The 17,472-nt window shown below is 34.6% G+C and overlaps 1 protein-coding gene across 3 annotated transcripts in view; it reads left to right on the top strand.

The window, feature by feature from the left end:
- Positions 1–17,092, top strand: part of MINDY3 (MINDY lysine 48 deubiquitinase 3) — a 93,067-nt gene extending 75,975 nt beyond the window's left edge. For all 3 annotated transcript variants that reach the window (XM_066385300.1, XM_066385302.1, XM_066385301.1), the window contains 4 exons: positions 5,798–5,870; positions 8,489–8,576; positions 13,682–13,753; positions 16,162–17,092. In XM_066385300.1, the coding sequence (XP_066241397.1) occupies positions 5,798–5,870; positions 8,489–8,576; positions 13,682–13,753; positions 16,162–16,311 (383 nt within the window). In that variant the 3' untranslated portion in view covers positions 16,312–17,092. The remainder of the gene's footprint in view (positions 1–5,797; positions 5,871–8,488; positions 8,577–13,681; positions 13,754–16,161) is intronic.
- The last annotated feature ends 380 nt before the right edge of the window (positions 17,093–17,472 follow it).

Below are 17,472 nucleotides of genomic sequence, written 5' to 3'. Positions count from 1 at the left end.
TATTTTTCATTGGAATAGGATTAGTGGTAATAGCATTTCTTTTTTTATTATTATTATTTTAAATTTATTGTGTTGACATGGTTTCAAGTGTCCCACTCAATATAACACCCTGTACACCCTGCATCATGCCCCCCGTGCCTCACACAGAGTCTCTTTCCATTTCCATTATGCTCCTTCCTCCCCACCACCACCCGCCTGTCTCCATCTCCCCTTTTTCTCTGGGAATTGCTACCCTGTTGTCTGTATATATGTGTTACGTATATATAATTTGGCTAAACTCTTCCCCTTCTTTGGCCCCAACCTTCTGACAGCTATCCATCTGTTTCCTGTGACCCTGCCTCTGTTTCTATTCTGTACCATGGTTTATTGTGTTCATTAGATTCCACATATAAGTGAGATCAAATGAAATTTGTCTTTCTCTGCCTGTCTTATTTCACTTAATGTAATAATATCCAGGCCCATCCAGGCCATCGCAAAAGGTAATATTTTCTTCTTTTTCACGTCTGTGTGGTATTTCATTGTGTATATGTACAACAGCTTTTTTATCTACTCATCCACTGTCAGACACTTAGTCTGTTTCCAGATCTTGACTATTGTAAACAATGCTGCAGTAAACATGGGGGTGCATATCTTCTTTTGAATTCATGCTTTTATATTCTTAGGATATATTCCTAAGAGTGGGATAGCTGGGTCAAAAGGCAGTTCCATTTTTAATTTTTTGAGGAATCTCCATACTGTTTTCCACAGTGGCTGCAGGAGTCTGCATTCCCACCAGCAGTGCAAGAGGGTTCCCTTTTCTCCACATCCTTGCCAGCACTTGTAGTTTGTTGATTTGTGAATAAAAGCCATTCTGGAAGATGTGAAGTGATATCTCATTGTGGTTTTAATTTATATTTCTCTAATGCAGGGGTAGTCAACCTTTTTATACCTACCGCCCACTTTTGTACCTCTGTTAGTAGTAAAATTTTCTAACCGCACACCGATTCCACAGTAATGGTGATTTATAAAGTAGGGAAGTAACTTTAATTTACAAAATTTATAAAGCAGAGTTAAAGCAAGTTAAAGCATATAATAATTACCAAATACTTTATGTCAGATTTTCGCTAAGTTTGGCAGAATAAATCTTCATAAAACAACTTACTATAGTTAAATCTATCTTTTTATTTATACTTTGGTTGCTCCGCTACCACCCACCATGAAAGCTGGAATGCCCACTAGTGGGCGGTAGGGACCAGGTTGACTACCACTGCCTAATTAGTGACGTTGAAAGTTTTTTCAGCTGCCTATTCACCATCTGTATGTCTTCTTTGGAGGGTGTCTATTCAGATCCTATGTCCATTTTTTAATTGGATTGTTTACCTGCCTGGGGTTGAATTTTAGAAGTTACTTATAAATTTTGATTTATTAAATCTTTATCAGATGTATGAGTGCATATGTTCTACCATTGAGTGGGTTGTCTTTATATTTTGTTAATGGAGTCTTTTGCTGTGCAAAAGCTTTTTGGTTTGATATAGACCCATTTGTTTATTTTGTCCTTTATTTTCTTTGCTAAGGAGCTATGTCGGCAAAAATATTGCTTCGTGAAATGTCTGAGAGCCTACTGACTCTGTTTTCATCTAGGATTTTTATGCTTTTTTGACTTACATTTAAGTCTTTTATCCATTTTGAGTTTATATTAGGTGGTCTAGTTTCATTTTTTTTTTTTTTTTTTTGCATGGACCTGTCCAATTTTTCCAACAGCACTTATTAAAGAGACTTTCTTTATTGTATACTCTTACCACCTGTGTCAAATATGAAAATATGAATTAACCATAAAGGCATAGATTTATTTCTGGGTTTCTATTCTGTTCCATTGATCTGTATACCTGTTCTTATACCAGTACCACACTGTTTTGATTACAGTAGCCTTGTAGTGTAGTTGGATATCAGGAAGTGTAATACCTCCCATTTTGTTCTTCATTTTTAAGATTGTTGAGGCTATTTGGGTTCTTTTTTGGTTGCTTCCATATAAATTTTTGAAATATTTGTTCTAGACTTGTGAAATGTGCCATTGGTGTTTTAATCGGAATTGCATTGAATCTATAGATTGCTTTGGGTAGTATGGACATTTCAATGATGTTAACACTTCCTACCCATGAACATGGTATATGCTTCCACTTGTTTGTATCTTCCTAGATTTTTTTTCCAATGTCTTACAATTTTCAAAATACAAGTCTTTTAACTCCTTGGTTAAATTTATTTCAAGGTACTTTATTTTTATTGTTGTTGTAATATTGAATGGGATTGTTTTTTTAATTTCTATTTCTGAAAGTTTATTATTGGTGTATAAAATGCCACTGATTTCTCCTGACCTGTGGTGGCACACTGGATAAAGCGTTGACCTGGAATGCTGAGGTCGCCAGTTCGAAACCCAAGGCTTGCCTGGTCAAGACACATATGGGAGTTGATGCTTCCTGCTCCTCCCCCTGTTCTGTCTTATTCCTCTCTCTCTCTCCTCTCTCTTTCTCTAATAAAATAATAAAAATGAATAAATAAAATCTAAAAAAAAACACTGACTTCTGAATATTAATCTTATATCCTGCCACCTTGCTGAATTCATTTATCAGGTCTAGTAGTTTTTTGACTGAGGCTTTAGAGTTTTTCATATACAGTATCATGCCATCAGGAAATAATGACTGTTTTACTTATTCTTTTCCAATTTCAATGCCTTTTATTTCTTCTTCTTGTCTGATTGCTGTGGCTAGGACTTCCAGTACTATGTTAAATGATAGTGGTGAAAGGGGACACCTCTGTCTTGTTTTGATATTAAAGGAATTGCTTTTAATTTTTTCTTATTGAGTACAATGTTGGCTATTGGTTTGTCATATATATCCATTATTATGTTGAAGTATGTTCCCTTTATTCCCACTTTGCTGAGAGTTTTGGTCATAAATGGGTGCTGAATTTAATCAAATGCTTTTTCTGCAGCTATTATATGATCATGTGATTTGTTTTTTTAAGTGAGAGGAGGATAAATAATGAGACAGACTCCCACATACACTCTGACCAGGATCCACCTGGCAACCTGCGTCTGGGGCCAATGCTCAAATCAACTGAGCCATTTTTATCATCTGAGGTTGATGTGCTCAGACTAACCAAGCTATCCTTAGCACCAGAGGGATACTCAAACCAATCTAGCCACAGGCTCTGGGAGGGGTACAGGAAAAGAGAGAGCAGCAGATGGTAGCTTTCTTTGTGTGTCCTGACCGAGAATCAAACCTGAGATATTCATATGTTGGGCCAACACACTATCCACTGAATCAACTGGCCAAGGCCAGTTTCTCCCTTTATGTTCATAAAAATCTGCTTTATATATTTAGGTGCTTCTATATTGGTTGTATAAATATTTACAGTGGTTATATCCAGTGCTGGGATTCAGCAGAACTGATGATACATAATTTTTTGTTGAGTTTTGTGAACTAGTTTTTAAAATGGCACTTGTAATCAGGGTTCTCTCTAGGGTGGGCACCTGGGCAACTGCCTAATCACAAATTTACATTTTTTAATGTTCATCTGCTCAACAGCATATACTAAGCACCTGTAGTAAAGGTCATTCTATCCATAGATGAAAAAAAAATTTGACAGTACTATGCTTGTAATATTTATTCATACCATAAAACTTATTCTACCCTTGATGAAATACTATCGATACATTTTAATTCCCTCGCATTTGTTACTTCAGTAAACAAACATATAATGTAAAGAGAAAAAGTGCCAACCAGGGGGTAACAAGCTATCATTGGAAATATCTTAAATGACACTTTTGTTGTTTTTTGTCAAGTATTAATATTTTTTTATTAACATTTTAAAACTCTTAATCTAGTTTTGTGTGCCTCTGTTATTGTTCTTATTTAAGTATTAAGTGCATAAACTACCTTTTGGTATATCTTTTTTCTTACTTAAAATGGTCATAAGGGCAGAGAACTGGTTGTTAAATTATGTTAATCCCTCCACTGGTTATATCTTCTTGATGGATTGCTCTCTTTATCATTATACAGTGACCTTCTTTGTCCCTTACTATATAGCCTTTGTTTTAAAGGCTATTTTGTCAGATATAAATATTGCTACCGCAGCCCTCTTTTTTTTATTTCCATTTGCATGGGATATTTTTCTCCATCCCTTCACTTTTACTCTTATATGTAGCTTTTGTTCTGAGTGAGTCTCTCGTAGACAGCACATATATAGGTCTTGTTTTCTTATCCCTGAAGCTACCCTGTGTCTGGAGCATTTAATCCATTTATACTTAAGGTTATTATGACATTTATTTATTTATTTATTTATTTATTTATTTATTTATTTATTTATTGCTATTTTATTCTTTAAACCTATAATCCTTAATCATTTTTCTCTTATTTATTTATTTATTTCATTTCATTTCTCTTCTTATAGAAGGCCCTTTAACATTTCTTGCAGTACTGATTTGGAGATAATGAACTCCTGGAGCCTTTTTTTGGGGGGGGGGTGTCTGGAAAGCTGTTTAGTTCTCCTTCAATTTTAAATGATAGCTTTGCTGGATAGAATAGTCTTGGTTTTAGGTTCTTGTTTTACATCACTCTGAATGTTTCTTACCAATCCCATCTGACCTGAAGTGTTTCCATTGAAAAGTAAGATGTCAGCTTTACAGGGGCTCATTTGTAGGTAATTAATTACTTTTCTCTTGCAGTTTTTAGTATTCTTTCTTTGTTTCTTAATTTTGGCATTTTAACTATATTGTGTCTTGGTGTGGTCCTCCTTGGGTTCATTTTTAATGGAACACCGTACTTCTTGAACATTTGTGACTTGTTCCTTTATCAATTTACATAAGTTTTCAGCTGTGATTTTTTCAAACAAGTCTTCTATCCCTTGTTCATTCTCTTTTCCTTCAGGAACCCCTATGATGCAGATGTTGTTTCTCTTCATGTTGTCACAGAGGTCTTTTAGAGTTTTCTCAGCCTTTTTGAACCTCTTTTCTTTTTTCTATTCTGCTTCTGTGCCTCCAATTCCACACTGTCCTCAAGCAGCTGTCCCCTCAGCCCTCCCTCCACCTGAGCCCAGGGTAAGTGGCTGTGAGTGAGATTTTCTGCATTGCCCCTTTAAAAGGGTATATGTTTCTCTGAGATCTCCAGTTTCTTTCTTACACAGAGAAACCTTGCCTCTTTTCACTGCCAAATACTATGTAGGCAACTCTTCTAGGCTGGTGCTGCAGGCTTGTACTCCCATCCTGGGGCTTAGGACCCACATCTCTTATGGCAAACCTCCCTGAAGCTGAGATGTACCTCTGGATGCTCAGCTGCCACTTGCTTCTGGGTGCAGGGGCAGCCCTGTTCACATCTTGATTCTTCCTATATAGTCTTGATATGGCTTCTTTGACTACTTGGTTATGGACTCCTCTTCATTTAGTCCTAATTTGGTTTTTCTTTCCTTTTTTCTTTTTTTAAGTGAGAGGAGGGGAGATAGTGAGACAAACTCCCGCATGCGCCCTGACCAGGATCCACCCGGCAGCCCCCATCTGGGGCCAATGCTCTAATCATCAGCGCTCAGGGCTAACACTCAAACCAGTTGAGCCACTGGCTGCAGGAGGGGAAGAAGGAAAGAAAGAGGAGTGGACGGGGTAGAAAAGCAGATGATTGTTCTTAAATTTAGTTACAACTTCAGGTTGGTCCTGGGAGGTGACAGTTGGAACATCCGCCTACTCTTTCACCATCATGGAACCCCCCTCCCCACCCAGGATTTCTTGACATAAACTCATATTCCAAGTTGTTCCCCTTTTTCTCTCCAGATAATGGATTTATACCTGATTCACTTCTAGAAGACGTGATGAAAGCTTTGGACCTTGTTTCTGATCCTGAATAGTAAGTAAATAGGAAGCGTTATTTAACCAATAGGAAAATTGCATTACATTTAAAATTTCCATGTTTTGTTTTGTTTTTATCTAAACTGGCATACACAAAGCATAGGACGTTATATAAAGAAAAGAGTTAGAAATAAATCAGACTATTCAGTATTATAGCAGAAATTTGACATACTTAAAGTGAGCTTTCCTTCCCACTATACACTTACTGTCCTGCTGAAAAATGTGCTAAAAATGTAGTATATGTCTTTTTTAACAAACTTAATAAGTTTTTTTCTCACTGTGAGACCTTTTCCATTAAAAATAATTTGACCATATCTTTAGTAGCTAAAGCAAAAGTAGTGACATATCTGTAAAATGTCTATATTGCTAGTTGTCCTGCTTAAATAAGCAGGACTTTTATCTGATCAAAGACATTGAACATTTCTGTGTGATTAAGTTAACTGATCTAAAACCTTGTAAGTGACCAGAATATCACAGAAGAGTCTTTCAGTACTGAAAGTACAAAAGCATAGCCTCACATTAATATTGTGCCATTGTCCACAGTTCACTGTTACATTTTTACATTTGCTACATCTGTAAATTCTTCCATAAATTTGGGATCTTTATTATACATGAGAAAATTTCTTGTTAAGTGGATACATATATTGATCAAATGTGGAAATAAAATTAAAATGACATATGATCTACACTAACTTTTATCTGCACAATATTTTTTCTTCAAAAAATTTTTGACAATGAACAAACTTTAGCTTACAAAACATTTAAGGAAAGGATTCAGCAAAAACAATGTAAAATATACTCATATCCAGTTTTTAGAACTTGATCCAATTCTGTTTTTAAATAAATCAGGTGTGTTTTCTTTAAAAGTATGAAATGCATATGTAGGTACATTTACACACTAATCACATCTGAAAATGTCTCAGTCTTACTATTGGAGCTGTGATGTTATTCATTCTTAACAGACATAATTGCTGTTTCCAACTTAAAAAGGAGAAATTCAGAGGGAGTTGAACTAGTCCAATAAATGGAATAATAGTAATTAGCATATTCCTTCCAAACTGATTTCCAGGTGGAGACTATCTTGTTTTCATTGCCTTCATTTGCAAAAGAGAAGTAAATACAGGTATTTTTGGTTACTGACAATTCTTAAGACAGAAGGAGAAAAAACGAAAGGTTAAATTTTTTTAAATTCTTACATAGGTAGCTGTACATTATCTACTTAATTTTCCTTGTCTCATCAGAATACTTAACATACCTTGAATTATAAAGTTAGTAAAATTTAGTCAGATTGGTATTTTTTGTTTGTTTGTTTTTAAGTGAGAGGAGGGGAGCTAGGCAGGCCCTGCATGTGCCCCGAGGGGGCTCCACCAGGCAACCCCTCGTTGGGGCTGATGCTCAGACTAACCGAGCTGTTCTCAGCGCCTAAGGTCAAAGCTCCAACCAGTCAAGCCACTGGCTGTGGGAGGGGAAGAAGGAGAGTGAAAGGAGAGGGAGGGGGAGAGAAGCAAATGGCCGCTTCTCATGAGTGCCCTGACCGGGAATTGAACCTGGGACGTCTGCATGCAGGGCAGAAACTATTCTCTGAGCAAACCAGCCAGAGCCCATCTTGTTTTTCTAAAAGTAGCTAAAAGATTAGACTCAGTTATTCAGTCTGTACTTTGGTCTAGTTTATGATATGTGATGACCCATAAATTAGCAGGGCCAAATTTAGGATTAATAAATTATATGTATTAAATATAATGTGTCCTTGCCTTCGTTTGTTTCATGTCATAACCTCCTGCCCTTACTCAGACCCTTTAAAATGTCACATCCTTTTACATGTTTAATAATAAGGTGCACTTAACTTGGCATTTATAGCTTGGGAGATAACATGAATGAAAATGTTCTTTTCAGAAAGTTTTTATTTTTAAAACCTTTCAAACTGCAGTCTTCTTTTCTCTATCTTCTTTCTAGTCACATGTAACACCTTTCACCAGCCTTGGCTGCACCTAAATGGCTGCACAAAGCACTACCCAGTTCAGGCTGCTCCTGGAAAAATGAAGTACATAGTATTTACCTTAACTCCCTCTACCTTAGCTCTCTGACAGTTAGCTTACCTCTAACCTCCAAGTACATTGCCTAAGAATTTTAAGCCTCTACCTCATTTGGTTCTCAAAAGTAAGCTTTTTAGATGTTTTTGATTATCTGATGCATCACTTCCTATTGACCGTGTTTCTTTTCCCCCTTGAGCTTAAAATAAATATTTTAAGTTAAATGCCTCATTTGATTGTTAAATTTAGGCATACCTATGAAGCAGAGCGAATTTGCCTTTGAGAGGTTATAGGCCTGTTTTTATAAGCCTAAGTTTTTAAATTACTTTACCTAATAAGGAACAATATTCCAAAGTTATCGTCATAATTTAAATTCTAAATAGTAACAGATGACTCTGGTTTAAAAATAACTAAGTTTTGGCAAATCAGATGTCATTCCTGTGTATTTGTCATTAAGAGGCTAAAAAGAACAGTTCTTAAAATTTTTGGCAGTCAAAGTGTTATAGTACCAGTAATTTAATCATGAAAGAAGAAAAATAAGCTTTTTTTCCCTTTGGTATCTACTGTTGTTTTTTCCTCCCCACAGTATAAATCTCATGAAGAATAAATTAGATCCAGAAGGATTAGGAATCATACTATTGGGTCCATTTCTTCAAGAATTTTTTCCTGACCAGGTAACATAGTTGAAGAAATTTATTTTGCTCTATGGGATGATCATCTGTAAATGTTTTAGCACTTTTTCCTATACATTTAATATGTTCTAGCATACAAATATGAGACTAAAAAATGCAGTATAATATAAATACCTTTGCCATACAAAGAGGATAGACGGGTATGTATGCTCCAACATAGTAATACAAAACTTTGAGGTAGAATCATGCTGGAAGACAGTGTATACTCCAGTATATACATGTAATGATACTATTTTTTCTAAAGAAAGTTTAAAATTCAGAAATATGGCAGTAAAGAGAGAAAGACTCTCTTTATCCATTTCCACCCCTATTTTCCTTCTCTCAGGTAACAAGTGTCAGTAGATTGTATGTATCTTTTTAGAATTTTCTAAGTACTAGAAATAAGGTAAAGGAGCCAGTATGTAGTAGGAGCCCCCAGCAGTGGACCTCAGTGCCAGGAGAATTTTGGGTGAGTCGAAGAAAAACCTTTGAGTGGAGCTGTGCCATCTCATGTTAGGATATATCTTCCGTTGAGTTCTGATAACAGCTCAGTTAATAGAAATCTCTTCTAGTCTGAATACTCTTTTAAGTTAAGTCTGCATCTTTGGCAACCCAGTTCTACCGCCTGCACCTACCTGTCTTTGCTTGTGTTTCTCATTTAAACAGAGATTTATCATAAATCAAATTATTTTTCTAGTTATATTGTGATTATTTCATTAGGTTATCAGCATAGTTTAAATTAAAGTTCATTGTTTTAATAGAAGTTACTATTTCTCTTCTACTTCTATTATAAAAAATATGTATTGTTACATTGAAAAATATCCAAAACATATAAAGAACTCATACAACTCAACACCAAGCAAACAAATAATCCAATTAAAAAATGGGGAGAGAGCTTAAACAGACATTTCTCCCAAGAAAACATATAAATGGCCAAGAGATATATGAAAAGATGATCAACTTCACTAGCTATTAGGGAAATGCAAATCAAAACTACAACGAGATAGCTACCCACATCTGTTAGATTGTCTATTATCAATCAGACAATAACAAGTTTTGGAAAGGCTGTGAAGAAAATGGAACCTTTGTTCACTGATGGTAGAAATTCCATACTGGTACAGCTGTATAGAAAACAGTATGGAGGTTCCTCAAAAAATTAAGACAAGTTACCATCTGACTCAGCAATCCATTTTATGGGTATGTACCTGAAAAACTTAAAAACATTTATTTCCAAAGATATATGCACTGCTATATTGCAGCATTATTCACAGTGGCCAAGACATGGAACCAGCCAAAGTATCTTTCAATAGAGGATTAGATAAAAAAAGATGTGGTACATATATACTATGGAATACTACTCAGCCATAAGAAAAGGTGAAATAATGCCATTTGTGACAACATGGATGGACCTTGAGAATATTATGCTGAGTGAAAAAAGTCAGAAAAAGCTAAGAACCATGTGATTTCACTCATATGTGGGATATAAAACTGAAAAATTATAGACACAAACAACAGAATGGTGGTTACCAGAGGGAAGGGGGTCGATATAGTGGAGGTAAAGGGGAACAAATATACAGTAACAGGAGATGGTTTAATTTGGGTGGTAGGCACATAATACAATATACAGATCATGTATCATGGAAACATACACTTGAAACCTATATGATCCTATTAACCAATGTCACCCCAATAAATTTAATTTTAAAAATGTCAAGATAAAATTATTAAATTTCAAGATAGAATTGTTAATTTGATGTCTCAGATTTAACTTATCTTTAACAGAGTAGACAATATTATTAACATTTAATCTTGGTAATTAGAAAAGAAAAAGGAAGCTATATTTTCTAAACCTTTATACTTCTGTTATGGTTACTGTGAATAAAGAAAGAGAATGAGGGAAAATTCAAAAAGGAGGGATATCACATTATAGCAAGTAGATTTAAAATTTTTGGTAAATGCTTCATGAAAAATTAGATTCTTTTTTTCTGATATTGTTAGCAAGACCCTTGGATTGTGGTGCCATATTTGCTCATACATTAACTACTAGGGTTTTATAAAAGCTCTTTTTTGGATTCTAATACTGTGTTTTAGATATCTTAATAAATATTTAATAAATTTTAGTATTTTAAACTTTTAGACAATATTAACTTTACCTCTAATTTATTTCAAGGCTCTTGTCCTAACATTTTAGAGAAATACTGGTTTCTTAGTTATTAATATGAGGAAATAAAAAGAAAATTGTTGTTGATTTAATTTTGGAAAGATTTTGAGAAGTGGTTGGGAAATGTAAATAAAATGAGGTAGTTACCAACCATAATTATATTTAGTTAATTACATGATACTTCATATAATTATTATAAGAATTTAATTTTTAAATTTTAGTATTCCTTGTGATCATTAAAGACAATTCTAGGCCCCTTCCCTTCCGTAGATGACAGACTTTCCCATTTGGTTATTCTGTTTGTTCTCTCTCCTTACTGTTTGCTTATTTCCTACTATTTTTCTGAACAAACTCTATATCTGAACCTAAGTCATCTCATTGCTTCTGGGTAATTCATGCTCTTTCCTCAACCAAAGTATGTATTCTGCTCTTTGTTTTCTGTAGAGCAGTGGGTTCTCAAAGTATGGTCCCCAAGAACTTGTTAGAAGTACAAATTCTCAGGTCTTCCCCAGACCTAGTGAATAAAAGGCTTTGGCATTGGGATCCAGCACTGGGTTTGAACAAGCCCTCCAGGGGATTCTGAGGTGGTGATGCCAAAGTTTGAGACCCATTACTTTAGAGGAATACCTGTCACACTCTTAACCTACTCCCATCCTGTAAGAGCTCCAACCTCTCAGTGTCACAGAACTTTTCTGATCATAGCTCACACCATTGATGTCCTCTTTCTCTATAGTCACAAAATGTAAAGTGACTCTATCACTCATTTTAGACATTACTCATACACTGTTTTGTACCTAACAGACCACTATAGTGACACTCAGTAAACATTTAATCAACCAGGAGTACATTAAATAAAGTTTCATCTTTACAAATGCTTTAAGTAGGTGCAATGGAAGAGCATGCCTTAGCTATAAGGCAAAGGGGAAAAACTTAAAATATTCATAAGCATTTCAAGACAATTTGTTTATAAGAAGAATAGCAGAAGCAGTTACCATGTATTAAGCATGTACTATGTACCAGGCACCATGTGCCTTATAAGTTAGGTAATATTTTTCTTTTATTTTGGTAATGAGGAGATTTGGGATTAGAGAACTTAAAAAATTAAGGTTATATGTCTAGAAAGTGGCTGATTCAAGAGTCCAGTGTAAGTCACCTGACTCCAGAGACTAAGCACTTTACCTCCATGTTAAACTACCTTTTGATATTTCAGTATTTTATGCCAGTTGTTAATGACTGGAACTAGAGAATATAAATTGTATTCAACCACAGTAAATATTTATATTTTAAATACATTAACTCTGAAAATTAACAGCCAAATTATTAATGTAAGTAACCAATTGCATTGACTCATGTATACAATTGAGGAAATGATCAACTAAACTATTGATTTTTCTATTTGTTGAGAAGCATTTTGAGTAGGATACAAAAAAGGTATAAGAGAGCTTAGATTTAGTTGGGAATACAAGAATGAAAAGTTTAAAAAATTAAAATTTTAATTTATCTTTCAAAATAACTAAATAGATGATACAGAGTAGTATATATTTCTTTCCAAATTAATTTTTGAGAGTTATTTTTATAAAGGTCCCAAATCATAAACAACCCTACCAATGTGTTCAAGAAAAGCTACAGAAGAGTAAGGTTTGAACTAGGTCTTAAAAATGAGAGGAGAGAGAAAGGTATTTGAGAGAGGAGTAAATATGCAAAGAGCCAATAACAAAAGAGTAATATGGGAAAATGAGTAATATGTTCATCTAAGATGAGAATTCAGAATGGTGAACAGTTGCAGATAAGACTGAAAAGGTAGATTAGGTCCTGTATTTTAGGAGTCTTGGTTGCAAATCATAGAATGCCAGCCTGAACTGACTTAAGTGGGAGGGGCAGATATGAATTGGAAGGAGTAGCTCAGATGATATGAAGAAGAATCAAAGGCAGCATTCAAGTCTTCTAAGACTGGAATGTCTCTCCCTCCATTTTATATCCTTCCTCTTTCCAGAGTAGCTACATTCTCTCACCCTGTTTATTTCTAGAAAGCTGAAGCTACCCACAGTTGCTAGAAGCTCTCGTCCCTGAGTTCCGATTGGAAAAAAAATTCTAAGGAGGCACACTGGCCCAACTAAGTCACATCCCATCCTTGTATCAATGAGATACAGCCAGGAAGACCAGGGATAAGCACAGAAGACAGCCACAGGCCCTGAGGGAAATCACTGGAGCCAGGCACCGCCAGTGGGGCCAGACCAATAATAGCCTTGAATGCTAGGTTAAAAGAGTTGAACTTGATCTTTAACTAAGAACCAAGGTTAAGACTGTAGAAATAACATGATCAATTTTTCTGGAAGTTTGGTATAATGATTTATACCCTTTATTGAATGTTATTCAAGTCTCTAAGCACTAATTATGTGTTTTCATTTCTCACAATACTATTTTCACTACTTAAAAGTTCACAATATTCAAATGATATTTTGAGTGATGGAAAGCCCCAAGTCAGTACTGTAGACCAAATTGGAAGTATTGGTGCATATATGTTTGTGATCTCAGTAAAAGTAATATTTCTATTCTTTCATACTTACTGAGAGGAAAATATCTACAACCAGAAAAAAAAAATCAGAGATACATTTTAGGAAATATTTTTTGTGTGTGTTTTAGAACCTTGTTCTTAAAAAAAAGTTACAGTAATACCTGCATGTAGTTAAAAACATAAATGTAGTAGGACAGAAGAGCCAACAGAACCCAGCAGTTCGGGCTTTCCAGCCTCCCAGGAGCAGCTGTTTCAGCTTTTAGGTTGTTCTGGTAGTTACCTGCATAAATATGAGTTTCTTGTTTTATCAAATGATACCCCCATCAGAAGATGAGGATCTAAGAAACTTGCATTTTATTTTCAGTTGCTAATTAGAAATTGCCTGATATAAAGATATAATTTAAAGTTTTAATAGTATTTTATTTTTAATAGGGCTCCAGTGGTCCAGAGTCTTTTACTGTCTACCACTACAATGGACTGAAGCAGTCAAATTATAATGAAAAGGTATGATAATTCATTCACATAGTGATTTGTCTTCATCTGGATTGTAAATATATGAATGTATGACAGTGTTGATTCCCACAGAATTGCTACCTAAGGAGATTATTGCAAGGGTCTCTTTGTTACAGCATATTTTAGAACTAGTCATATTTTTATTTAATCAATATATGATGCTCTGAGATCCTCATTGGAATTTTGGAGTAATAATTTCACTGTGACAAAATAACTACATCTACATACATGATGTTACTCTTGGCTATATGGATATTACTAAATCAATATTATAGTTTTACCAACCCATTTAAGTGAAGAAAGGGGGACTAGGATTTTGATTGGAAAAATTTTTTTAATCATTTAAATTAATAACCATATTAGTTAACATTTATGGAGCATTTACATGGAATTGTATTAAGTATTTTGTTTTATCTGAAGTTTCCCTCCACCCTATGCAGTAAGTATGGTCTGTATATTCCCATTTTATAGAAGAGGAAACTGAAGCCCAGAGAGGTAAGCACCTTGCAGCCAGGAAATGGCAGGGCTGGGGCTGAAACTTAGGCAGACTGCTTTGGAGCCCGCCCTCTTACCCCTGTGCTCTGCTGCTCTCCTTTGTGAAGGAGTCATTGACAGAGGCAGCGGGAGACTCACTTCCAGTGTACTTAACCTAATTTAGTCCAAAAGTTGGTCTCACTGATACACCCATTTGAATGAAATATTAGCTTTGTCTATATACATGATATATCTATTATGTTTCCATTTATTCAAGTAGCAATCATAGTAGATATAGATAATATTAGAAGGAATGAAGCCTTCTAATATTATAACATAGATTTTTATTTAAAACAATCATGCTGGTTTCATAATTACCTAAATTGAGGATGGCTACAGAAAATAGATTGTAATGTACACTAAATACATCATTTTAGTTAGAGCATATCTAAAACAGGCTAAAATTTAATATTATATTCCTAACAAAATATCAGAATTTTTATTAAATTAGGTCTAAAGATCTTTTCACATGAAGAAAATTTACTGATATATGCATAGCAAAATAATATAAATTTGACAATAGAAAATTTGGATGCTGTTTTCTGATGTGTTTATGAGTGTTTCATCTAGTTTTTGAAATCTTACATAGCCTTGTAATAGGAGGTACTTTAGAGTCACTAATTACCTACACAGTCTCTACAAGGTAGGTCAGTCAAATATTATCCATATTTTACAGATGAGGCATCTGAGACAGGGAGATTAAGTGACTCACCCAGGGTCACACAGCAAGTCACTGGCAGAGCAGGGATTGGAACTGAGTTCCTGATTCCCAGTCCTGTCCTTGGTCACGCTACCTGTATATAGTAAGTTTTCAAATCATGCTCATGCCAAGCGTCTGACATACTAACAAAAAGATTGGAAATCAAAGATAAATATTAACGTGACAATAGTTCTTACAACTAGGAAGCAAAGCATGTATGTCATTAAGTTCAGAGGTACAGTGTTATGGAGCTAGGTATAATACCTAGGAGCTAGAAATATGGTAGACGACTTTGTAAGATACTATTAAAAATATCTGAGGAGACAAAAGGAGAAGCTGGCCAAGTGGGAGGGAGTGGGACGCAGCCGCTGCAGGCACAGGCTGGCTGGGTGCCGAGGTAGGTCACGGGACTTGCCCAAGCAACTCTGCTGTCTTCAGATAAACATTTCTGGTGCTCACCCGCCAGTTTATATTTGATATGATCATTACCACTGCATAAAAAGGACCTGGTTAATTTTATATATCAACCTTTCTATTTGATCTTTATTTCTGTCCTGATATCCTTTTCAATTTTTTCTCCATGATTTTTCATGCAGTATAAAGTACATTGATGAGCAGCATTTCAGAAATTTTTAATATAGTAAATAGCAAATTTCATTGGTAAATATCCAAATTGCTTTCAGCTTTGGAAATTTGTTGCTTAAATTGAAAGAAAATTAAGTCTTTAGAATATATAACTGTTTCTGTTGTAGCTTTTCATTTTGTGAGCGTGACTATCTGAATGCTTCAATATTTAAAGAATGAGAACAATTTACATTGTTATATGAATAATTTATTCCAAGTCATATAAGTTATTTGAAGAATGATTTTTCTTTTATCAAAAAGTATGTATTTTTGGATTTTTAAAAGATTTTTCTTGTCATAAGCTTATAATTAAAAATCATCTGGTCACCTAGCAGTTAAAATTTGTATTTCCATCTTGTTTCCAAATTTATTTTTACATGAATCAGTAAATAGATATCCCTGCTCATAATTTCATCATAATAAAATTAGATGTCAAGTTTCATATGAAACAATATATAGTGCCTTATTTGAAAGTCTGTATCCTTCATAAAAATGTACTGAGAATATTGATTTACCTTGGTGGTTTTATTTTGTTCAACAGGTGATGTATGTGGAAGGGACTGCAGTTATTTTGGGTTTTGAAGACCCCATGCTACAAACAGATGATACACCTATTAAACGCTGTCTTCAAACCAAATGGCCATACATTGAGTTACTGTGGACCACAGATCGTTCTCCTTCACTAAACTAATTTGCATAAGTATTTAAAAGGAAAATTGTAATAGCAGATCTTGAAACAGGGATGCAAGACTGGCAATTGGCTATACACTGGTATCACTAACTAATTGTAAATAACGTAAGACCACATTTTCAGTGCTTAACATATGTTTAAATTATGTTAAAGGTTACCTTATATTAACTCTTTGTGTGAAATTTATTAAGCTTTAATCAAAGTTCACCACTTTTGCAGTTAGATAATTGGTCATTTATCAAATTAAAAACATTGTTTAATACTATAGCGTTTGTATATTGAGTATCAAAGTTACTATTTATAAACTTCTATTTTGGGAGTTTATTTTATTCGTGCATATTTTATTGTTTAAATGATCTGGCTTGCTATATCAGCTTCCACAATGAAATGCAGAAGAGTTCATTTTTATTTTTTTAATCTGTTTCCCATATGAAATATTGATAAGTAACAAATTATTAACTTGGACCTTTTGACAGTTGGCCTAGCTCTGGCATGTTTATAAAAAGTAGAAACTATAAAGGAAAATTAGCATTTATTCACAGATATATAGAGAATGTATTTTCTAAAAGGCAGGAAAGAGAGTCTGACAGTCTTCACCCTGTCACCCTTCACTGTGTTGTGGAACATGCTCTTCCAGCTTTGTCCTGGCGGGCCTGCAAGCCAGGCTTTGTAAATTTATAAATATGGTAAGTGCATGAGAACATCTGTTACTACATTAGTTTATTGCATTATTTATTATGATTCTAGTGAACGGCCAAAATAAACACCTTTTTTCTTTAAATGTACCCTTACATTTTTTTTAGAGTAGTGTCTCAGAATAAACAAATACTTTTAAATGTTTCTGCCCAGTAACCCTGAGAGTTCAGCACTGAATAAATGACCAGTGGACTCATACACCACCTTGAAAAGGACATCAAGCCTTATGCTTACCTAAGAGCTCTATAACTCAGACAGCCAGAAGCACCAGAATATGACTGGCAGCTGTTTGAGCCAATGGACAAAATTACAGAAATGAAGAAATATTTGCTTTATTCTAATAAGACTGTTGCCTAGCAATTAAAAATATGAACAGCCAGAGATAGTTTTTTTTCTTTACTATCAAGGCAGAACAGTTGTTTAATACCTCTTAGGAATTGCAGGATTAAACTTCCTTCAACAGAG

This window comes from Saccopteryx leptura, chromosome 5 (assembly GCF_036850995.1).
Source record: "Saccopteryx leptura isolate mSacLep1 chromosome 5, mSacLep1_pri_phased_curated, whole genome shotgun sequence".
Classification (NCBI taxonomy): Eukaryota; Metazoa; Chordata; class Mammalia; order Chiroptera; family Emballonuridae; genus Saccopteryx; species Saccopteryx leptura.
Note: the sequence above shows the minus strand (reverse complement) of the source record. Positions and strands in the feature narration are given on the sequence as shown.